The sequence below is a fragment of the Misgurnus anguillicaudatus genome, chromosome 23 (assembly GCF_027580225.2).
Source record: "Misgurnus anguillicaudatus chromosome 23, ASM2758022v2, whole genome shotgun sequence".
NCBI classification, from domain to species: domain Eukaryota; kingdom Metazoa; phylum Chordata; class Actinopteri; order Cypriniformes; family Cobitidae; genus Misgurnus; species Misgurnus anguillicaudatus.
In genome coordinates, this window is record NC_073359.2 from 22,778,757 (window position 1) to 22,804,256 (window position 25,500).

The 25,500-nt window shown below is 36.7% G+C and overlaps 1 protein-coding gene across 1 annotated transcript in view; it reads left to right on the forward strand.

Moving 5' to 3' along the window:
* Positions 1 to 25,500, forward strand: part of lrp1ba (low density lipoprotein receptor-related protein 1Ba) — a 332,672-nt gene that overhangs the window by 269,943 nt on the left and 37,229 nt on the right. The window contains exons 66-72 of the mRNA XM_073862191.1: positions 1,719 to 1,852; positions 9,921 to 10,032; positions 14,515 to 14,621; positions 17,130 to 17,275; positions 18,709 to 18,820; positions 19,614 to 19,746; positions 25,347 to 25,469. Of these exons, the coding sequence (XP_073718292.1) occupies positions 1,719 to 1,852; positions 9,921 to 10,032; positions 14,515 to 14,621; positions 17,130 to 17,275; positions 18,709 to 18,820; positions 19,614 to 19,746; positions 25,347 to 25,469 (867 nt within the window). The remainder of the gene's footprint in view (positions 1 to 1,718; positions 1,853 to 9,920; positions 10,033 to 14,514; positions 14,622 to 17,129; positions 17,276 to 18,708; positions 18,821 to 19,613; positions 19,747 to 25,346; positions 25,470 to 25,500) is intronic.

A 25,500-nucleotide genomic window follows, 5' to 3' on the forward strand; every position in this document is an offset into this window, starting at 1 on the left:
GTTTTAATGCAGTTTAAAATTGCAGCTTCAAAGGACTCTAAACGATCCCAAACGAGGCATGAGGGTCATTTTTGTCAAAAAAAAAAAAAAATATGCACTTTTAAACCACAACTTCTTGTCTTCCTCCGGTCCTGTGATGCACCAGTGCGACCTCACGTAATGCGTCATCACGTCAAGAGGTCACGGATGACGTATCGAAACTACGCCCCAGTGTTTACAAGTGTGGAGAAAGAGGACAATTACGACGTTGTTGTATGTGGAATGATACTAATTAATGTCTTTGTGTCAGTTTATTGTTTAAAATGGTCCGCAAATGTGCGTTTGATATATGTAACACGCCTTTTGATGTCATTACGCAATTAAGTGAGGTCGAGCTGGCTCGTCACACAGTCGGAGGAAGAAGAGAAGTTGTGGTTTAAAAGTGCATATTTTTATTTTTATTGTCAAAAATGACAATCGTTTCGCTAGATAAGACCCTTATGCCTCATTTGGGATTGTTTAGAGTCCTTTGAAACTGCATTTTAAACTGCATTAAAACTGTTAAGTGTTGGGGTCCATTAAAGTCCATTAAAATGACAAAAAAATCCTGGAATTTTTTCCTCATAAAACATAATTTCTTCTCGACTGAACAAAGAAAGACATCAACATTTTGGATGACATGCTGGTGAGTAAATTATTTGGATTTTTTTTATTAAGAAAATGGACTAATCCTTTAAAAAAAATCCAGATTATTATTTCACCACCATGTCATCAAAATGTTGATGTCTTTTTTTTGTTCAGTCTAAAAGAAATTATATTTTTTGAGGAACACATTCCAGGATTTTTCTCATTTGAATGGACTTTAATGGACCCCAACGCTTAACAGTTTTAATGCAGTTTAAAATTGCAGCTTCAAAGGACTCTAAACGATCCCAAACGAGGCATGAGGGTCATTTTTGTCAAAAAAAAAATAAAAAATATGCACTTTTAAACCACAACTTCTTGTCTTCCTCCGGTCCTGTGATGCACCAGTGCGACCTCACGTAATGCGTCATCACGTCAAGAGGTCACGGATGACGTATGCGAAACTACGCCCCAGTGTGGAGAAAGCGGACCGTTGCGACATTGTTGTATGTCGAATGATAATAATTTATGTCTTTGTGTCAGTTTATTGTTTAAAATGGTCCGCAAATGTGCGTTTGATATATGTAACACGCCTTTTGATGTCATTACGCAATTACGTGAGGTCGAGCTGACTCTTCACTCAGCCGTAGGAAGACGAGAAGTTGTGGTTCAAACGTGCATATTTTTATTTTTCTTGACTAAAATGACCCTCATGCCTCGTTTGAGATAGTTTAGAGTCCTTTGAAACTGCAATTTTAAACTGCATTAAAACTGTTAAGTGTTGGGGTCCATTAAAGTCCATTAAAATTTTGAAAATTCCTGGAATGTTTTCCTCAAAAAACATAATTTCTTCTCGACTGAACAAAGAAAGACATCAACATTTTGGATGACATGATGGTGAGTAAATTATTTGGATTTTTTTTTTTTTTTTAAGAAAATGGACTAATCCTTTAATATTGACTTGAGTAAAGTCACGGTAAATATTGAAATCGATGATTTAAATCAATTTTTGATGCATCTGAGATGAGATTGAGAGACTTTATTTTTTGTCAACTGTTCTTATCTTGCTTTAGTTTGGATGAAAACATCTTATTCTGTCTCTTCCACATCTCCAGCCGAGAACACCTGCTCACCGTCCCAGTTTCAGTGCAAGACGACAATGCACTGCATCTCGAAACTGTGGGTGTGCGACGAAGACCCCGACTGCGCAGACGGCTCGGACGAGGCCAACTGCGATGAGTCAAACGGCGTCAAACAGCATTACCTCACGCACATCATCACCGTCCCTCGAACACCCTCGATTCAGGCATGTGAGAGATTTCGTAACTTTAAAACCGATCCATTTGCTTTAATTTTGCACTGGCTGTTTACCCAGAAGGCTGACTCAGATGAATAAGAATAGCTTTCTCCAGGTTTCAAGAGAGACTCTCGGGCCAACATTGGGTTGGAAGAGAAACTAGTGTGGTGAGAGCAGTCGTTGAAAACCGTTCAGCCGAGCGCTAACGGTTTCTCAGGGCGAGCGGTGTCAGGTCAAGTTGTGTTCGGTTCCTGAGCAGCTGCCCGATTTGCATTCGTTGGGCCCAAAATGGATTATTTAATGTAATTACATTCATAGAGATGTTTTTCTTTTTATAAAGAGCAGTGGTATTTTATATTAAGGACTGCGTTTATTGTCTCCATAAAAGCTGCCAGCGGTTTATGTATATCATGATGGAATGTAGGTATTTTAGAAAGATGTTATTGCTCTTTTGGAGATTCACATGATTCATTTCTCTCATTTTTGTTTGAGTATTGTGGAGATACACTAAAGATAAAGTGCTGTAAAATGTGGATAGCATAGCTCACATTACTAAGTAAAGAATACCAGCAAGCAATCGCCGTCATTTCACGGTCTATGTTAACTATGGACCAGATATAGTCCGATTATGGATAACAGACTTCTAGCCAAAATAAACTTAAATTTGGTTACTTAAAGGAATAGTCTACTCATTTTCAATATTAAAATATGTTATTACCATAACTAAGAATTGTTGATACATCCCTCTATCATCTGTGTGCGTGCACGTTAGCGCTGGAGCGCGTTGCGACACTTCAATAGCATTTAGCTTAGCCCCATTCATTCAATGGTACCATTTAGAGATAAAGTTAGAAGTGACCAAACACATCAACGTTTTTCCTATTTAAGACGAGTAGTTATACGAGCAAGCTTTTCTAAGCGGATTTAAAAGAGGAACTATATTTTATGGCGTAATAGCACTTTTGTGAGTACTTCGACTCGCCGCAGTAACACCCTCCCTCTCCCATTATGAGAGGGAGAAGGGGAGCGGACTTTTCAGGCGAGTCGAAGAAAAACGTTGATGTGTTTGGTCATTTCTAACTTTATCTCTAAATGGTACCATTGAATGAATGGGGCTAAGCTAAATGCTATCGAAGCATCACAAATTTTTTATAATTTTAAGTCCTCTTGAGGCCCCCTTGGAAATCTGCTGAGGCCCCCTGAGGGCCCTGACACCCTGGTTGGGAAATACTGGTCTACATCACCAATCCTAGAAAGTAAACCATTGCCTATACAATCCGTGTGTTTGTTGTAAAGAGATTTACGCTGGAAACGATAACTTGCGTCATTGTTTACTTTGAGTTTTGTACCTTTCGCATATCGTTAACATGTACTAATACACACCAACATACCAAAGGACATGTAAAATCGTGAATCGGACCATAGGGGCTCTTTTGTATATTTTGTATATTTTAACGATAAATTTATTAGCATCCACACCACCGAACGATAACGATAGCTTTATGCTAATTCGTTCGCGAGGCGCAGTACTCATGCAACATATATATATCTTCAATGGCATTAACTAACACTGCATATTTCCTGTAAGAAAAATGTTTGCGTTGTAAAACATGTCACCGAATGTGTAAATATGCTGTTTTTGTTGTATTTACACAGCGGGTATAGCAGATGTCCTAAACATTGCGTTTCGCATTACTCTAAACAGTGAATCTAGTAGTTTGGGTAATCTAATATCTTATCTTTAGGTGTAGTCAATAGAATAAAAAGCATTATGTATAGTCAAATTTATGGATACCTGAGGCAATTTTATGTTATGGACCTCAGCAATGAGCTTCTCCACAGTGTCATCTGTCATTTCAAATTTGAAGTTTAAATAGATTTGATTGGTTGTCAATGGTTTATTGTTCATCAGTTGAAAAAAAAAACACACAGAAAGTGATTCCAACGATACCGTTCATTGTATCTTTATCGTTATAGTTGTGGTGTGAACTATATTTTTTATAGTTAAAGTTTTTGTTATCATTTGAACAGCCCTTTACTGGAAGACTCTATTTCAGATTTTTGCTGTCTACACTGTAAAAAAAATCCTTGTTGCACTTCAATTTTTAAGTTTAATCAATTTGAAATTACAATTAATTTGAACTGTATTGACTAGTTAGGAGATGCTATAAATTGGAGTTGTTAGGAGTAAACTGTAATTTTATAAAAATAATTATAAAATTATAAAAATAAAGTTGAATTAGCTTAAGTAATTTCAACTTTATTTTACTGTTCAACTTTTCAACTTTTATGTCAAGTGCTTTGAGATGCCACTTTCAAGGGCGCTATACAAAATAAAGTTTATTATTATTATTATTATTATTATTTATTATAAGTGCAAAACATACAACATACAGTTAGGCAAAACATTAAACAACAAAACAAAACAGAAAACAAAAACAAAACAGCAATTGTGATGATGGTATTGTTAAGCAATGATAATAAGCATAATAATAATAATTATAAATTAAACTGTTAATAATACACATGATGATATTGTTATAAAGCAATGATAATAAACAAAATAATAATAATAATAATAAAATAAAATAATAATAATAAATTAAAAGAATAATAATACATATTCATGTAATAATAATTATTAAAATATGTATTTTATGTAATAATAGTTTGTACAATAACGGTAGTAATAGCAATAATAATTCTAAGGATTGTAATGATTACAGGATTATTTTTAATTCCCATTATAATAACCTTATAATAATAAATAATAATAATTATAACAATGAATATTATTAATAGTAATAATAGTAATAATACTAACAAAAACAAATATAATATTATATAAAAGGATGGTGATAATATTAATATTTTGTAAAAATGGCAACAGTAATATTATTATTATTGTTATTGTTATTGTTATTATATAATTATTTCTATAAAAAATTACAGTTACAGTACAATGTTAAACTATTTTTGAGATTACATTTTTAAGTTTAATCAACTGATTTACAAGTCAGTTAGTTATGTCAACTTTATTTTATAAGTTACAGCAACTCATCATTTGTCAATATAGTTCAAATAATTTTTTACAGTGTACAGTAGGAGAAGTAATTGAGATATAACTAGAATTGAAATTATATTAATACTGTCGGTAATAGGATACAGTCATCAAGAATTCATATTGGTTCATCTTAAATGAATAACTCAAGACAGAATAGATGTAAAGTGACAATTTTTTTATGTCACACCACATTTGCTTATACTTGAGTATGAGTATGTTAGACTGACACGTTGAGAGGTTATTTTTCCTTCTAACATGCTGACCTAATGGACAGTTGGCTTATAGCGGATCAGTTTTGCTTGAACCCCTTTTTTAAGAGTTTGAAGCCAATATCTCCCTTACTGCACGTCGATCCAAGTCTGACTTTTCACCCAAATTCTTGCATTTTTCCTCCAGCTATTTCTATAAACAGCCAAGCTTGCGTGTGTTCTCGCTTGGATCTTTGTGATATCTGCATATAACATTCAGAAAAATTGTAAGAAGTTCATCTTTTGGAGTGGCAATACAGAGTTGTGTGCGCTGAAGTAAAGATGGTAAAAGTATTCACCTCTTCTGCTCAAGGTGGTTTCTGTACAGAAAGGCTAAAGAGTGCTTTACAATATCCAGCTTCAATAGATTCAAAGGCACTGCGTGCCATTCCCTTTAAAGTGCATATGCTACAAAAAAAATTCCTGCGTGGCGGTCTCTTTGTAAGCATATTTTAGCATCTCTGTGTTCAAAGGAAACAAGGTCTGCCTCTCATTAATGCTAATGATGTCTGTCTATGCACATCGTAATGATCGTCTGGTACATTAGCTGCCTTTTAAACATCTTAATGTAACGTCCTGTAAATTGTCTCACATAATACTACAAGGCCTGCATTATTGTATTAGCAGTGTCCATTACTATCCAACACCAATTTTCAGTCCTGTCTCTCCAAGGGGCCAACAATCACACAGGGATTCATTACAGCAAAGGAAAAGAAGCCTAATTTTGCCGTAATTTGCCCCTATTATATATTTTGTGACTGTTTTTCTAAACAGTAAGTTATTTCCTGAATGAATCCAAAACATATACAGGGCTCAGCGTAAAGGACTGCCCGGTGCCCCGGTGGCCCGGGGCAAGCGTGAGAGACGTTCGGGCTAGTAAAAATTATTGTCACTTGCCGATTGGGCCAGTGCTTCACCCTCAGTCACTAAAATATATTTTCACCAATGTATATTATTTAAAATCTTGGAAGCAGACATTTACTTGGGTAAAACACAACGAAAGAAACGATGAAATTGTCACGACACGGAAGGGTTGTAAGGACAGGACGCAAACGCAAGGTTCAAAATAAATAACATTTAATAATAAAAACACGAGGGCAGACATGGTGAAGGCAGTAACACAGGAACATTAACACAGGAACAGACAGGGTATCAATGACAATGATCCAGCAGTGAGAGCAAACAGAAGACAAAGGTATATATACACACAGACTAAATGACAAACAGGTGTGATGAGGCAGGTAATTAATCAATGAATGTCCAGGTGATAACAATCGGAACAGAGACAAGACATGACACGGATTAACCGTGACATTACCCTCCCCTCTACGAGTGGCTACCAGACACTCACATAAAACACAACAAAAACAAAGTCTGGTAGCGAGAGTCCAAGGGAGGGGTGAAGGGCTTGGGGACCCTGGCGAAGCCGGCAGCCGCCGGGATGAGACCAACAGGACGGTTGGCCGGACTGCGCCAGGAGAACCGGAGCAATCGCTCCGAGAACCGAGGCAGACGAATTACCCCCCTCCTGGGAATCGTCGACGATCAGATGCCCCCGGAAATCATCTCCCATCCCCTCGCGGAAACGGAGACCCTCGGTAGCCACCCCGGGGAAATGATCGGGCGTGGTCCGTTCCGGATCCCCCTGCGAGCAGGATGGTGGTCCTCCGAGGGACCGTCAACGACGACTCAACCGTCGGGGGACCGCCTGGGCCGATCCTCCTCCCGCAGGCCCGCAGGAGCGAGCGATCGCTCACGGTGGTCCCCAAGAGACATCAGGGCTGATGGGGAATGAACCCCGATGTCACTACTCCCCCTCGACGAAACTCCTGGGGGAACCGCCCTCCGTGAACCCGCTGCGTCCAGTCTGGCCGGATCATTCTGTCACGACACGGAAGGGTTGTAAGGACAGGACGCAAACGCAAGGTTCAAAATAAATAACATTTAATAATAAAAACACGAGGGCAGACATGGTGAAGGCAGGAAAACAGGAACATTAACACAGGAACAGACAGGGTATCAATGACAATGATCCAGCAGTGAGAGCAAACAGAAGACAAAGGTATATATACACACAGACTAAATGACAAACAGGTGTGATGAGGCAGGTAATTAATCAATGAATGTCCAGGTGATAACAATCGGAACAGAGACAAGACATGACACGGATTAACCGTGACAGAAATATTTTGCACAATTTGCTGTCACTTTACAGGTAAAGCGGAAAAGTTAGGAGCCTTTATTCGTTGGAACATGTCGGTTGTATACAATTATATTTTATTTTATTTTTAAAGTTTTGGCAGGGCAAGTGAAAACCTAAAAACACTGTCCCGACTGTTTGGAAGGTATTTTTGGACTTTTTAAGTTAATAAATTAAATGATAAAATAAAAAATAAAATCGCAAAAACAGTCGCGAAGTTTGTCTAAATGGGTCTAAAAGTCGCTAGATGTAGCAATAAAGTCGCTAAGTTGGCAACACAGTCACTGAGTTGGAAACACTGATTCAGCCAATCCCCCTTTTTTTGAGTAAGTAAACCCCACCTACTGATTAACATTCAATTTGCATACAAGTTGAAAATTAAAATGAAAAAGAAAATGAAAACCAATAAATAAAAGAGAACATAAAATTAAAACTGAACTTTACATTTTAATTTTGTCCCTATTATTGCTTGGGCATGAATAAAAAGCCTTTTAAAATGTATTTATAGATTCCTTTTCAAGCTTGCCTTTTTATTTTAATATTGTCAGTCTTGCCTCAAGATTATATGAAAAATGAAATGTCAAATCATCAATTTAATTTTATTTTTCAATTTTGAACGGAATGATGCTTCGTCACTTTGAAAATGAAATAATTTAATTTAATGTTTTAATTTTAATTTTAGCATTTAATTTTCAAATTTGGGACATATTTTGCGATTTTATTTTTTATTTTATCATTAAATTTTTTTTATTAAAACTGAACTTTACATTTTAATTTTGTCCCTATTATTGCTTGGGAATGAATAAAAAAGCCTTTTAAAAAATAAATGTATTTATAGATTCTTTTTCAAGCTTGCCTTTTTATTTTAATATTGTCAGTCTTGCCTCAAGATTATATAAAAAATGAAATGTCAAATCATCAATTTAATTTTATTTTTCAATTTTGAATGGATTGATGCTTTGTCACTTTGAAAATGAAATAATTTAATGTTTTAATTTTATTTTATCATTTAATTTTCAAATTTGAGACATATTTTGCTATTTTATTTTTTATTTTATCATTTAATTGTTTAATTTAAAAAAGTCCAAAAATATCTTCCATACGACTGGGCCAGTATAAAAAAAAACTATTTGCGTTGAGTGCACAGTCCAGAAAAATTAAAACTTATTTAAATTTGAATTGGATGAACAAAGAGGATTTGGAAGTTTCCATTTCCAAAATTTAAGGAAAATGTAATAAAATACATAAAACTGGTTCAGTTTTGCTTTTTCAGTGTGAAATATCTTTAAAAACTATGACTTCAAATCGTATATTTCCCAAAAATATTTTCTTCATTTTGCTTATTGCTTCTCCTGCCGTGCTTATATCAGTATTACGCACGACTCTCGGGCAGTATTGTTATTCTGGGGATTGTATTACACGTCCCCAGATACATAACACACTTGTGCACTTTACAACATTAGTTGAGAGAATATAATGTAATATTCACATTTAACCAGCATAATACTGCATTGATTTTTTAAAACGATACGCTTCTGTAAGTGTCTATCCGAACGTTTGAAGTGAAGTGGAGCTGCTCAAAAAATCAATACCTTGCTCATCTCTATGGATAAAAAGCATTCCCTGCCATGAGATGTTATGAAAAGATGGCATCCACTTTTGGCTATACTGCGTGATGTGAGAAAGATATTGGTAGGATGTATTTATAGGTTTACATTTAGGCATTTAGCAGACGCTTTTATCCAAAGGTTAGGAAACAAGCGATTTGTCATAGGGAGGCAATAATACAAGAAGTGATGCAAGTTACAAGTTTCCATTATTCTGAAACAATACCTGTTGAGAGATAAAGAGAGAAATCTCATTCAAACAGCACTTAAAATTTAATATATTGATTGTTTTAAGCATATAATTGAATGTCGGCCAATCACTGACTTTTAATTGACAATAAAGCGATTTGTCATTCTGCATGCTTCCTATTTCAAATGAAAAGGTTGAAAACTTATTGGTAAACAATTCTACATTATTTTAGGTATCGTTTATTAGTTATTCTTTTAATTAGTTACTAGTTTCTGGCTTTCATTGTTTCCATTTAGCTTCAGGGTTCAAGTCACCTTTAAATGGAAAAGATACGGACAAAAAGATTTTAATATTCCCTCCTTGTTCTTTTTGAATTAGAATTCTCATATTGTCATTTTAAGTCTGGGAATTAGCACTCAAACACTGCATTGCGATTGTCAATTAATCATGCATTATGTTCTCATCTTCCCTCGTGATAGCCGGATTAGTCGCCTCCGGCTTTCAGACGAAAGGAAATTGCATTTCTGATTTCCTGTAGTCTTAAAGATTTGATCAGCATGTTGATTATTTAAGAGCGAAGACAGAAAAGTAACTTTATCTGTTGAATTACTGTATAGGTGAACTGAGGAAAATATGGGGTTAAAGGTCGAAACTCATTTTATTGACATAAGCAGTGTTTACACCGAGTGTTTGTTTGTGTATGCAGATGAGAAGACCTGTGGGCCGCATGAGTTTCGCTGCAAGGACAACAACTGCATACCGGATCACTGGAGGTGCGACGGGCAGAGCGACTGCAGCGATAATTCGGACGAGGAGAACTGCAGTAGGTCTTTTTGTCAGTAAACTTTTACACAGTTGTGCGGTAGATGCATAACAAAAAAGATGTTGCTCTCTATTCATTTATAATAAACAAAACACTTCATTTCATCCATCTGAAGCCCAAACATAATTATGTTGTAGTTTTGTTTTGATTTATTTTTGTTTTGTTGTGTGTAAAGCACATTATTTATTCTTCCACACAAAGTTGTTGTGTTTTGTTTAATAACTCGTGTTTTGGGTTATCTTTTTATTTGGGTTTTTATTCCTCCACTTAAGAACAAATTAATGTTGTGTTGTGTGTTGTTTGATTTGTGTTTTGTTTTTCATTTTGTTTAGTTTTTTCCTTTAGTTTTGTTTTGTTGTGTATTGAGAACTTGATTCATTTCTTTATCTGAAGTCCATCCAAGATGTGGTGTTAGTTTTTTGTGTGTTTTTGTTTTGTGCTTTATTTTTTGTTTGGTTTTCATTTAGACTTTGTGTGTATTAAGCACTTGATATATTCCTTCATCCGAAGCCCAATTTAAATATTTTTGTTTGTCTGTTTTGTTTCACTTTAAGCACTTTATTTATTCCTCCATTTAAGACCCATGCAAAGTTGTGTTTTGTGTGTTTAGGTTAGTTACTGTATTTAGTTTATTTGATGCACAATTAAATTCTTGTTGTGTATCAAGCACTTAATTTATTCCTTCATCTGAAGCCCAATTTACATTGTTTTGTGTTTTTTTGTTTTCGTTTTGTTTCGTTTTGTTTTGTGTTTTGTTTTAGTTCTGGTTTTACTTGACGTTTTTTTTTCATTGTGTGTATCAAGCACATTATTTATTCCTTTAAGACCCATGCAAAGTTGTGTTTTGTGTTGTTTGATTTGTGTTTAGGTTAGTTACGGTATTTAGTTTATTTGATACACAATTAAATTCTTGTTGTGTATCAAGCACTTAATTATTGCTTCATTTGAAGCCCAATTTACATTGTTTTGTGTTTTTTTGTTTTTGTTTCGTTTTGTGTTTTGTTTTAGTTTTGGTTTTACTTGACGTTTTGTTTCATTGGGCCCTATTTTAACGATCTGAAATGCAAGTGCGAAGCGCAAAGCGCAAGTGTCTTTGTGGGCGGATCTTGGGCGCTGTTGCTATTTTCCCGGCGGGAGAAATAAGTCTTGCGCCGGGCGCAAATCAATAAGGGGTTGGTCTGAAGTAGGTTCATTATTCATAGGTGTGGTTTGGGCGTAACGTCAAATAAACCAATCAGAACGCTATCCAACATTCCCTTTAAACGCAAGGGCGCAAGTTCCATGGCGGGTTGCTATTATTATGACGGATTTACCAGGCGCACGCCAGGAGCGGTTTACAGCCGAGGAGACCCACGTTCTTGTAAGAGCAGTCAAAGACAGAGAAGTTGTTTCGTATGGGGATGGGGGAAACCCGCCCAAATCAGCGTCGGTTAAACAGGCGTGAGAGGCCACAATTGTCTCATCAGCTGGCATCCCCATCGTTGCGCCAAGCGCTACAATGATGTCAGGAGACGGGGGAATCCCAAGCTTGCCAGCATAAATCGGGCACGCCGTGTAACGGGAGGTGGATCTGCCTCTACACATGACCTGACGCCAGCAGAGGACATCGCTGTGTCCACCCTCACCGCTGAAAGCCAAGAAACGCAAGCAGTCCAACCCCAAAGTACACTTACAAATCAAGTTCATAAACATTTTAATTATTATTTACATAAAATAAACGTAATACAGACACACAACAAACTTATGAAAATACTTCGTTATTTGCATGAGAATTTTTTAACGCAGCCACACAATAAATAAAAACTATCACCACAATGCTCACCACAATGATTTCCCTTATCTCATGTGTTAAGATTTTTTTTTGTAACAACTTATGATTTGCAAAAATAACTGTTGCATCTGTGTAGATTAGATAAGCAAAGACCCATGCAAAGTTGTGATTTGTGTTTAGGTTAGTTTTATTATTTCGTTTATTTGATACACAATTCAATTCTTGTTGTGTATCAAGCACTTGATTTATTGCTTTAGTACTTTATTTATTATTTATTACTTGATTTATTTCTTCATCTGAAGTCAATCCAACTTGTGTTGTTAGGTTTTTTTGTGTGTTTTTGTTTTGTGCTCTGTGTTTTGTTTTCATTTAGTCTTGTTGTGTATCAACCACTTTATTGATTTATTCCTTCATCCGAAACCTGATTTAAATTGTTTTGTGTGTTTTCGTTTAATTTCGTGTTTTGTTTTTGATTTACTTTTAGTTTTGTTTTATTGTGTATCAATCACTTTATTTATTGCTCCATTTAAGACCCATGCAAGTTGTGTTACAAGTTTTTCTGTGTTTTGTTTAGTTTCTTTATTTAGTTTATTTGATACACAATTAAATTCTTGTTGTGAAATAAACACTTGATTTATCCCTTCATTTGAAGCCCAAACAGTGTTGTGTGTTGTTTGTTTCGTGTTCAGTGTTTCATTTGCTTTTCATTTAGTTTAGTCTTGTTGTGTATCAAGCACTTGATTTATTCCTTCTTCTGAAGCGCAATTTAAATTATTTTGTGTGTGTGTGTTTTCGTTTTGTTTTTACTTTTAGTTTTGTTTCATTGTGTATCAAGCTTTGTTTTTATTCCTCCATTTAAAGCCCATTCAAAGTTGTGTTTTGTTTGACTTGAGTTTGTTTGATTTGTGTTTTAGGTTGTTCTGTGATTATTTTTTGTGTGTGTTTTTCATTTAGTTTGGTTTCTTTACTTAGTTTATTTGATACAAATCCAAATTCTTGTGGTGTATCAAGCATTTAATTTATTACTTCATTACTTGATTTATTCTTTCATCTGATGAATCCCAAGCAATGTCGTGTGTTGTTTTATTTATTTTTTGTGTTTTCATTCAATTTATCAAGGACTTATTTCTTCATCTAAATTCCAAACACAGTTGTGTGTTGTTTTATTTGTTTTTGTTCTGTTTTGAGTTTAGTTTTTTATTTAGTTTAGTTCAGTTTTTCATTTAACATGTTTTGTTTTCATTTATTGTAGTTTTGTCCCATCAGGTCTCATTCCAAACATTTCACCAAGGTCAACTGGCAATTACACATAGCATCTGCTGTCATGTTGTCGCCTCCTCTATCTGGTGGACACCTGAGGGCTTTGACATTTAAATACATTTAGCATTCAAATATTCCTCCATCTCCACAAATCAAACCATACAGAGGAAACAGGGTATTCGAAACCTACAAATGAATTCATCTCACGCTCCACAGTGCCTGGCAGACAGAAGTTTGTTCCTGAGAAGGATTTACAAGTTGACAACATTCGGTACACGTCAGCCTTTTTTTAATCCCCCGATCGGGTCTCACGCGGTGTCAGTATTTGTTTCTGTTTTGTGCGACTGAGGACTTTTCCCTTGTTTCTAATCTCCATGTTTATCACCTGCGTTTGCCCTGATAGCCGGATCATTACGCAAGGTCTTCGCTAGTCAAAGAGGTCCTAATGCCCTCGGCTCTCAACATGCCTAAATGCAACTTCTCGCACTTTTTTGCCGAGAAAGCGAGCGAGAAACTGTCTGTTGATTGCTGCGAAAGTTTGCGCGAGCGAATGTGTTGCACAAGTGGTGATTATTTCAATTTTCCTGAAATGCAGACAGGTATTTTTCTTGTCTTCTCACAATGTTGCCGGCTTCCATTCTCCGGAGTGCAGACGCAATTTTTTTCAGCCCTGTGACCTTGATTGACAGTTAGAAGAGGAAACGTAGCACTGAATGGTGAACCCTTTGGTTTTAATGGCTGTAGTCATGTTGCAACCCGAACATTTCTCTCCTTTCCTATAGAAATAATGTATATAAAGTTTACTTTTTACTTATAATGGTTTACATTTTAGGTATCCAAGTGTCTGCCTGTTCATTTGTGTATGCGGTCATACTTTTAAATACATTTTAATTTCAAAGTCAGTTCCCTCTTGCCGTGTGTTTGATACGCAGAGGGATGTGGGTGCACACATGCGTCTCTACACGTGTAATATCCAAATAGAGAGGTTTCCATTCCTGGTTTCTTATTAGGGACCAGGCACGGGGACATCACAGACGGGATCTCATTAGATCACTGAGTCTTGATGTCGGGGCAGATAATCTGTGTGGTGTTGAGACGGATGCAGAGAGACTGATAATAGAGTTAGAGGCGTGACAGGCAGGGGACCGACACAGAAGACCAATTTCTATCTTACATCTATTCTTTATCTTCTTCTGTGTCTATTCGTCTGTACAGTTTTTATCCTTTCCTCATTTATTCCTTCTCACTCTCTTAGTTTTTGTCTTATTGTCACTTGCTGCTACTTATTTATTTTCCCTCTCTGTTTTGCTCTTAAAATCCGTTCGTAATATTTTTTGCAATTTGCATCTTATCTGGCGAGCTGTCGTTTGATAGTTACCCATGGAAATTTCAAAGTGTCTTTCCAAACCACCAATAGATCATTCCTTGTCTCTTTCTTGATCTTCTTACAGAGCCCGTTACGTGCAACTCCAAAAACTTTGTGTGCGCGAATGGAGAGTGCATCTCATCCCGCTTTCGGTGCGATGGCGACTTCGACTGCACCGATAACTCGGACGAGGTTCGTTCAGTCGGCAACAAGTACCAGATCCATCAATGACCAACTTTTATCATGATATAACCTGATTAATAGTGATCGTCAATAGTGTGATTTAAAGAGATGGTTCGCCCGAAAATGAAAATTCTATCATCATTTACTCACTCTCATGTTGTTACAAACCTGTATACAATAAATATATAATGTATAAATAACATGCTGATATTGATATTAAATAGTAAAAACATGCCAATAACAAGATTATATTTTATTCCAGTTGTACAACATGCCGATATCGAGATTATACTTAACTCAAGTTATACAACACACAGATATCGAGGCTATACATAATTCATGTTATATATCATGCAAATTTCGAGATTATATTTGATTCCAGTCATACATCATGCCAATATCGAGATTATACATAATTATATGTGTATATCATGCAAATATTGAGATTATATTTGATTACAGTTATACAACATGCAGATATCGAGATTATACTTAATTCAAGTTAGACAACATGCTGATATCGAGGTCATACATTATTTCTGTTATATACCATGTCAATTTCGAGGTTATATATACAACATGCCAATATCAAGATTATACATCATTCATGTTATATACCATGCCAGTATCTAGATTATATTTTATTCCAGTTATATAACAAGCCGATATCGAGATTATACATCATTCCTGTTATATATCATGTCAATATTTAGATTATATTTTATCCCTGTTATATAACATGCTGATATTGCTGATATTCCTGATGAACGATGTGCCGGTATTGTGATAATACATAATTTAAGTTATAAAACTGATATTGAGATTACAGATATTTCCCGTTATATATCATGCCAATATTGACATTATATTTTATTCATGTTATACAGCATCCTGATATCGAGGTTACACATTAATTGCTGTTATATATCATGCAAATTTTGAGATTATATTTTATTCCTGTTATACAACATGCCGATATCGAGTTCATACATCATTCCTGTTATATACACTCACCTAAAGGATTATTAGGAACACCTGTTCAATTTCTCATTAATGCAATTATCTAATCAACCAATCACATGTCAGTTGCTTCAATGCATTAAGGGGTGTGGTCCTGGTCAAGACAATCTCCTGAACTCCAAACTGAATGTCAGAATGGGAAAGAAAGGTGATTTAAGCAATTTTGAGCGTGGCATGGTTGTTGGTGCCAGACAGGCCGGTCTGAGTATTTCACAATCTGCGAAGTTACTGGGATTTTCACGCACAACCATTTCTAGGGTTTACAAACAATGGTGTGAAAAGGGAAAAACATCCAGTATGCGGCAGTCCTGTGGGTGCCTTGTTGATGCTAGAGGTCAGAGGAGAACGGCCAAATAGAAGAGCAACCTAGACTTAAATAACCACTCGTTACAACCGAGGTATGCAGCAAAGCATTTGTGAAGCCACAACACGCACAACCTTGAGGCGAATGGGCTACAACAGCAGAAGACCCCACCGGGTACCACTCATCTCCACTACAAATAGGAAAAAGAGGCTACAATATGCACAAACTACAAAATTTAACAGTTGAAGACTAGAAAAATGTTGCCTGGTGTGATGAGTCTCGATTTCTGTTGAGACATTCAGATGGTAGAGTCAGAATTTGGCAGAATTCTGAGAATGAGAACATGGATCCATCATGCTACTGTGCAGGCTGCTGGTGGTGGTGTAATGGTGTGGTGGATGTTTTCTTGGCACACTTTAGGCCCTTTAGTGCCAATTGGGCATTGTTTAAATGCCACGGCCTACCTGAGCATTATTTCTGACCATGTCCATCCCTTTATGACCACCATCCTCTGATGGCTACTTCCAGCAGGATAATGCACCATGTCACAAAGCTCGAATTATTTCGAATTGCTTTCTTGAACATGAGTTCACTGTACTAAAATGGCCCTCACTATCACCAGATCTCAACCCAATAGAGCATTTTTGCATTCCACAAATCTCCATCAACTGCAAGACGCTATTCTATCAATATGGGCCAACATTTCTAAAGAATGCTTTCAGCACCTTGTTAGATCAATGCCACGTAGATTTAAGGCAGTTCTGAAGGTGAAAGGGGGTCAAACACAGTATTAGTATGGTGTTCCTAATAATCCTTTAGATGAGTGTATCGTGCCAATATTGAGATTATATTTTTATTCTTGTTATAAAACATGCTGATATTGTTATTAAATATTGATCCTGTTGTGTGACGCGCCGATATCGTGATTATACATAATCCAAGTCATACAACAGTTGGATATCGAGACCACATGTAACTCACGTTAAATATCATGCCAGTTTTGAGATTATATATTATTCTTGCTATATAACATGCCACTTTTGTGGTTCTAGATTATTCCTGTTGTAATATGTGCTGTTATTGTGATTAAATATCCCTGTTATGTAACTTTTATATCACAATATTGTGATTAGGTATAATTCCCATTATACTTAAAAACATACTGATATTGTGATTAAATTGTGTGATTTCAGAGAGGCTGCGAGAGCCACTGCTCTGAAGATCAGTTTCAATGCATGAATCATCTCTGCATCTCTGTCAAATGGCTTTGCGACGGACAAGAAGACTGCAAGACCGGAGAAGACGAGGCCAACTGCAGCCCTGCCAACACCGCCATGACAGCTTGGCTCTTTAAATAATGCTGAGGGATCCCAAACTGATCAAAGCGGTACTGCGACAGCTAGCTTAACACCTCTATAATCACTTGTCACAGAGTAGAAACCTTTCATCAAATCGAATCGCTGTGTCCTCAGTCCTAGAAAGCATTGCTTCTTGGACAATACCTCTTTTCAACCAAACTTTAAACCCAAATAACAAATAGCTGTAAAGTGTCCTCAGATGTGTCATGTTTAGTTTCGTGTTTCCTTCCCAAGCATTACTACTGATAACAAAGAATATATTTACAGTATGTACAGTATGTCACCTGCTGTCGTATTTGTTTTGAAGCGTTTCTTATTTCATCTCAAAGCAGCTGCTGTGTTGACAAGCATCGACATGGAGCGAGTAACACCGAAGACAAAACGCTGTCCTCTTATCTCACCCTCTCACATCTTTTCATTTCTCCAAAAAATAAAACCACTCACTCAAGATCTTCAAAATTCACATTGTCTGTGTTATCGATTGCCATCTGTGTGCTCCTTCAGAGCGCTTCAAAATCTAAAATACAGCAATTTATGTGGCCTGGCTTTTAACACTGTGTTCAGAGTCAAGAGACGCAGGTTTGAATATGTTAGTTTTACATGACATGACCAAAAATTGGGTTGTATCCTATATCAATAAAAAAGTTTTATAAAGCAACAATTTTAATAAAATTACCAATTCGTTTTCCAGGTTTTGAACCTGTGCAAGAAGCCAAGCAGAATAATCGCAACCCTAAACATTTGCAATAACTTTTAAACCCTTGAGACTTAAAGTGTCTCTCTGTTAGTTTGTATTTGCCCCCCTAAACTATCCCCTAACCCATCTTGAATATTTTAGCGCTGTGTGCCGTGTATGGGTACCTGAGGACACCCCCACCAGCGAATGCTGCATTAATTATTTTTATCGCGAAAACCTTTGAGATGCATTCAGAACGCTCTCGCTCTAATGTCCCTCACCCCATTTTTTCCTTTTTCCATGCGAGCCCGGGGAATTTCACCCTCAGATGAATATTTATGTGGCCGAAACATTTCACGAATGCAGCTTCAGGTTGAACGGTGGCTACTGCAGTTGAATTTTCCTTTTGGATGTTGCGATACCGCGCGATGTAAGCGGTAGAATCCAACAAAAGCAGGTTCAAGCTTCCCACGCCCTTGGTACGAGCTTAGTTCATCCCCTATATCTCCGTTGGGGTCTGCCCACTTTTCTTGCATTTTTCAAATATTGCCAGTTGGTGGAGTCAGTCTCTGACCAAGGGTTTAGTTACCCTTTAATGTCAACACAGTTGATACGGTTAGTTAATTGTGCGTACAGTAATGTTTGCTTTCGGATGCCAGGTAGGCATCTAGGCGATGTGTGTTTTTGTGTCAAGAAACATTTTGTGAATATGTGTCATTGTTTTGTGACTGTGCATTTAGCTCGGCCGACGTCCTGCGGTCTGAACGAGTACGTCTGCGTCGGAGGGGGCTGCGTGTCTGCCAGCCAGCGCTGTGACGGCCAGAACGACTGCTCCGACGGATCTGATGAGGTCAGCCGGGTGCACAAAGAAATTCATTACATCTTACTCTATTCTCGTCCTATCTCTGTTTCTCACCACGATCAAATGCAACCTAAAAACATGTTTTGCAGGGGGGTAGAGAGAGACGCTACTGAATAGCAATGCGAGAATCGGTGGTACAACAAAATAACAAGCCATGATGCAATCACGTATCCAGTCTTAAGTGTGACGCAAGAATTTTCTGCATTGTTATTGTTTTCTTCACTGCTGCGGTCTGCTCTTCAGGGACTGTGGTTTAATTACATCCTTACTTATAATGCAGTGTCAATAGTTCAACTCGATTTGCCTGTCCTAATAAGGACCATTAGAACAGACCTCTTTCCAGAGGTCCCCGGAGAGCCCGGGGTGCATTTCTTACAGCGTGCATTATATATATATATATATATATATATATATATATATATATATAAAAGCAATTTCAGTTGAAGTAAACGGTTAAAGGTTATTGCTAAAGGGGACATGACTCTTAATTTTACCAATCATTCAGCAATGTTATTGAAATAAGGTAGAGGCCATTGGGAATTTTGTTCACATACAAGGTGGCATACTGAGTTGGGTCCTGTAATTTTTTTTATGTATACAAATAGGGACTTTAAAAAAAAGTGACACCAATGTGTTAGGGATAGACTGTGTCTATACACAGTAGATTGTGTGTGTGTTTGATGTGTGCATTTGGTGCATGCTGTGTTTGGTCTGTGTGTTTGATGCATGTTTGATGTGTGTGTCTGTGTTTGATGCGTATGTTTGTGTTTGGTTTGTGTAGGTGGACTGCATCCAGGAGTGTAAAGAAGATGAATTTCTTTGTCGTAATCGAGCGCACTGCATTCCTGCCCGCTGGAGATGCGACAGAGTCTTTGACTGCCTGGACCAAAGCGACGAGGACAACTGTGACCAGGGTACGAGGCAAAATCTCTTATGCCATTTATTGTATGGCAGATTTAGGATAAGGTATACAGTAAGAGACGTTTGAAAACGCAAATGTAAATAAGCACATAGATTAAACAATAATGGATATAAACACGTAATTTGAGCAACAGTTTGGTTGAATTTTATTAAAAACACACCACAAATCAATTAAATAAACTCCAATTCGTTACTCTGTTTGGTAATAAATAAATAAACAAATATTAAACACACATTAAAAAGCATAAACAAGTTATTGAGCGAGAGTACATAAGAAATCCAACCCATTCTCATGAAATGTGTATAAATAGCACGCAGTGTGAAAAGTCGTGCAATACATACGCCAAATTCCAATTTTGCGTGCATATAATACGCCAGTCCTTCCTGTTCACTTATATCTTTTCGTGACGTTTTATTTATTGTTTTTTTTAACCATGGTCGCTTGGAGTTGGGGTTAGAATTGGGGTTTGAGTTAGGACGGTGTTGCCAGATTGGAAATGTCCAAGAATCGTACCAGAACCTCAAAAATGATCATACACGAGTCAGTCAAATGTGCAGAATACCGCTTTTTTTTATTTAGACAAACAACTTTTGTTAGCCTGTAGATTTTCCTAGTAGATAAATGACTAAGTGTACCTGGATAAAAGAGAGTCATTCTTAACGATGATTGGCCGAGAACACAACACACAAGAAGAGATGGAGTTGTGGCAGGAAGGGAAACAGCAACTGTCGAAATCTCGCCAAATGAATGCTGTTTTTATCTTAATCCTACCCCAAACCTAACCCTAAACCCAACATCTTGCAAGATTTAGGCCATAGCTTTATCCCTTCTAGCCAAAACCAAGAGATAGAAGACATGCGTTACACGCATTTGCATTCGTTTCATAATTATGATGGTAGATGTAGGATCAACAGATAGATAAATAAGTATAGAAGCCCTATGATTGCAACGACCATTTGAAGTGTCACAAAATGTGGAAATTATCGTACGTTATGGGATTTTTTTATTATTAATCATACAGAGGTCAAAATTATGGTACAAATACGACAATTATCGTGCATCTGGCAACACTGGGATGTCATTTTATGTAACAAAAACTGGCTCTAACCCCAAACCCAAGCGACAATGGTAAAAACACATAAAATTGAGAAACCAAAAAAATAAAATGATACAAAAAGATGTGAACGAAAAGGAGTGGTGTATCATATGCACGCATAATTAGAATTTTGCGTATATATGCACGATTATCACAATGCTTCGTATTTATACACATTTAAAGAGAATTGGCTGAAGAAATCTATTGAAAATTGTCGCCCTACTTTTTGGTGAATTGCAACATTAAGTTGCGAATATAATATAATAATGCTAATAAATATAATAATGATTTTTAAAACGAGCTCTCAATTACGATTTTGAATGTAATGCCAGTGTGACATAATTAGACTTCAACCCATGTAAAGCTACAGTAAGTGCGAAACGAGTGTGCCTCATACGTCTCGAAAAGGGAAGCCTTTGGCGCTTTGATCGCCCCCTGGTGGCTGGCTGCAGTACAAGTCATAAACCTCGCCCTCTCCATGCAATTGAATGGGACTCTGCTCTAAGTAAAAAAAATCAGTCCCTCCAGAAAACGCGATTATGCGATCGCATGATTCAATGCATAATTAGCCAAAGTCCGCGTATTTATGCATGGGCCGCATTTTTTAAATACGCCGCACTTTGGCCGCATAAATTGCAGATTTCTGCACGCAAAATATGCAGGGCTTGGATGATTTTTATAATCCTCAGATTTTTGTATCAAAAAGTCATATAAATCTTAGCAGAAAGTTGCATTTACTTCACACATGCGCAGCCATGTCCCCTGTTGTCATGGGAATGTTAGGAAGTGACGTAATTATGTGACGTAACAATCAATGAAAAGCTGCAAAATCACAGTTTTTGCAAGTGCTCACAATTTTGGCAAGTTACCGCAATTTCATTGCATAAAATTGCATTAATATCCCGCATATTCTATCACATTTTTTAAGAAAACGTGCTGCAAGATCAAGGCTTTTTTTCCGCAACAAACACAAAAAAACTCGTTTTTCTGGAAGTATTGAAATATTTAGACTTCTAATAAATTTTCCAAAAGATGGTTTTGGTCCTTTAAGGTAGTTATTATCATGCTGGTATATGTTCAGTTGTTCATTTTTCTGTTAAGTTTCATTTCAGCTAGAAATTTGATGCTATAGAAACGTGGCGTGTTGTTATGATCATTGTGGTTGAATTGGGCGCGCGAGCATTTGGGCGGAAGTTTGATACCGTGGCTCCGCCTCTGGTTTCCTTCTGCGCATGCCTTGGCTCCAAACTGGCGTTTTTACGTAACATGGCGGCGACCATGGTCGTACATTTTTTTGGGTTCAATTCATTACAATGGAAGAAGGCGACGTCGCGTCGTCCAATTTTTTTCAGCCTGTGGTGCGTAAAGTAACCTGCAATTTTATGTTTTAAACAGAGGTGGCAATATAGAGGCAAAATATTATAATTGTAGCTTTAATTTTTTACTTATCTAATGATTTTATATTTTTAACCTCACAACAGACTTTTTAATGACAGCATTTAAAGGTGCACTTTGTATAGCGGCATCTAGCTGTGAGATTGTGAATTGCAACCAATGGCTCACCCCTCCCTTTCGAAACGCATAGAAAAGCTACAATAGTCGTCACAGGACAAACACGTCATCGTCTGAGACAACATAGTGATGAAATGTGCATTATAGAGCAGTTTGTCGATCTATGGCTATTGCAGAAACATGACGGTGACTTCTATACAAGGAGACCCGTGGTGTATGTAGATAAAAACGGTAATAAAAACAATACAGATCTTTATACACCACTTATAATATAGTTATGAAGATTATATTGCATTTCTGTCAAGAGATCTTTCTGATACACAATGCACAATGCAAGTTTATTAATTTAAGTGAAAAGTTTAAATAAAAATGTATTGTGAATAATTTATCTCCTTTTGCTTTAATGTTTTGGACCTTACTATATTTCGAGTCATTTATGCCTTATATTCAGGTAATGTACAAACAACATGTAAACCAAATGCAACAGTTACATCAGCCAAACATGCAAAAAAAGCCACACGACACAAGTGACAGACATTCGGCTTTCAGCATCCAGCAACCCGCTGACGTATTTTTGCCAATTCCTTTAAATTTCACTCTCAACCCATGACAGACTTCAGGGATTTACGAAACACGATTCCCATTCCCTCATCTCAATAATACATTGCGCCGGATCAACCCTGCCTCACGGAAAAATCCCCAACCTCCCGAGAACAGTCATTTCCCCGATATTTGTGAAAATTGGCGCGGATGAAAGGTTCCCTGTTGCCACTTGATATCTGACAACCAAGTACATGAAAGGCCTAATTTTGGTGTTTTGAAAAATTGCCGTTGTTGATATCCTTGCGCAGACGACAACAGCCGTCGCACACCTGCGGCTCTTTGAAGGAGTATGCATCAAAGATGAAGCTCTCTTTTGAAATGGGTTATTTATTTATTTTTCATTTTTACTTACAGTATGGTTGAATCAAATATCTTAAGACATCGAGTCACATTTCCTTTTTTTTATAGACAGCCACGAGTCAGTGGATGCATCTCGTCTGGATTTATTTGGAGAGCGCAATTCTCTCTTCTGTTGTGACTGACTCCCATGTGTTTTTAGCCGAATCGGGCTCCTTTGATCAGTTCCCAGTCACTCGCACCATAAAGCCGTGTGGCGGTGATGTTGATTTGGTTTGATCTGATAGATCGGAAAAGTTCCCTTGTGTCGTAATTAAACTATGCATTTGGCAGACGCTTTTATCCAATGTGACCTACGGTGCATTCATATATGAGATCCTGGGGATCGATCCTTTGACCTTTGTGATGCTAATACACAACGTCTGAGCTAATGAAACAGCAACACATTCAATGCATAAATGCTGTTTTTGGACTACCTTGAGATAAATGTTTTAAAGTTCAAGTTTTTAACACTCTTGTATTATTTAGGGTCTTAGAGACTACAAGATTATTTATTTATTTATTTATTGTTTACTATTTTGGTCTCCACTTACCTTACATATGATATGTAGTAATGGTCAAGTTAAAATGTGAATGTAAAAATTATATTTACTTTCCAAATTTTTCATCTTCCAAACTTTTGAGAAACTTAAAGTGAGGTATTTTGGGAAATATTTTCAGCGTCCATTTTCACCCTTCAGTCAGCGATGATCATTATGTTTTATTTAAGGAAGCGTTGCGATTTTAATGTCCATTTCTGTCAAACACCTGCTAGAAAGAAAGAGAGGGTTTCAGGCAAGTAAAGCAGCTATATTTTCAGAAGGCTAAGCTCTTATTTTATATTAAACAGCTTTTTGAGCTGTGATCCAAACTCAAGCCTTTAAAAGCAACCACACAAACTGATCTGGGTTCATCCGTTGGATGACAGTCATTTTTGTTCGCTATTGCTTGTGCTTTTGCTATAACAGTCTCTATAATGCTTTATTTACTGAACCTGAGGTGCGAACTTTGACTAAATGGGCCCCAAAGATTTCTTCAAAGTGTATAGGATCTTTTATCACTTTTAGGAAATACAAATATAAAGTGTCCCTCTCCAGAAAAACATTCTTGCTTTTTTTAAAAAGTGTCTGAATGGATAGACGTTGAATAGACGTCTGGATCCGAACCTTACTTCCGGTTTCGTTTTTTTAATGATCTTACTAGTTGCTAAACTGATCTCTTGAACAAATGCCTCGTTGAAAATAACAAATGTTTTGGTTTCCTATGTGTTGTTTTTTTTTTTTGCTTTTTATATAAATAAACTACGTTTAAAGAACTTTGTTGCTATTTATTCTTAGCGGAGTTTACCGGAAGTTACGTGCGGACCACGACATCCGCTTGTTTATGTTGTTACTGCTGAAACGGTCTATATAAATATATACAAATGCACAAATTTCTTCTATTTTTTATTAAATAGCAGTTTATAATATGTAACAGTATGAATTCATTTATTTAAAAATTTTACCTTAAGCCTGATGAATACCGTATTTTCCGGACTATAAGTCGCTGCGGAGTATAAGTCACATCAGTCAAAAAATGCATCATGAACCGGAAAAAAAAACATATATAAGTCGCACTGGACTATAAGTCGCATTTATTTAGAACATTATTATTCTTTTGGGGGACATTTTGTTTGTTAAGTCTTTCTTTGTTGTCTGTAAGTTAATGTTTCAGTTAACAGTTTTTTTCAGGGGTAGGTTACAGGAGCAACATATAGTGCCCTCTCAAGGCTGTAGACAGTAATGTTTTCCTTTGGTTCATGTTAGTCAGTATGAATTAATTTTGACATATAAGTCGCACCTGACTATAAGTCGCAGGACCCACCATACTATGAAAAAAGTGTGACTTATAGTCCGGAAAATACGGTATGTGATGAATGTTATGTAAAAGAAAAGGTGGATGCAAAATGTGGAAATATGCAAGGTTGCATCCATCATAAAATTATCACAAGATGACCGACATATATAGATAGATGTCTTTATGCTATAACAAATTTTTGTTTGCAGGTTTATCGGCGTGCCGTGCAGATGAGTTTATTTGCAACAATACACTGTGTAAGCTGCTGGTCTGGGTGTGCGATGGCGAGGATGACTGTGGGGACAATTCAGATGAAGACGCGGACATGTGCGGTACGTTTTTCGTTAAGATACCTACACGCTA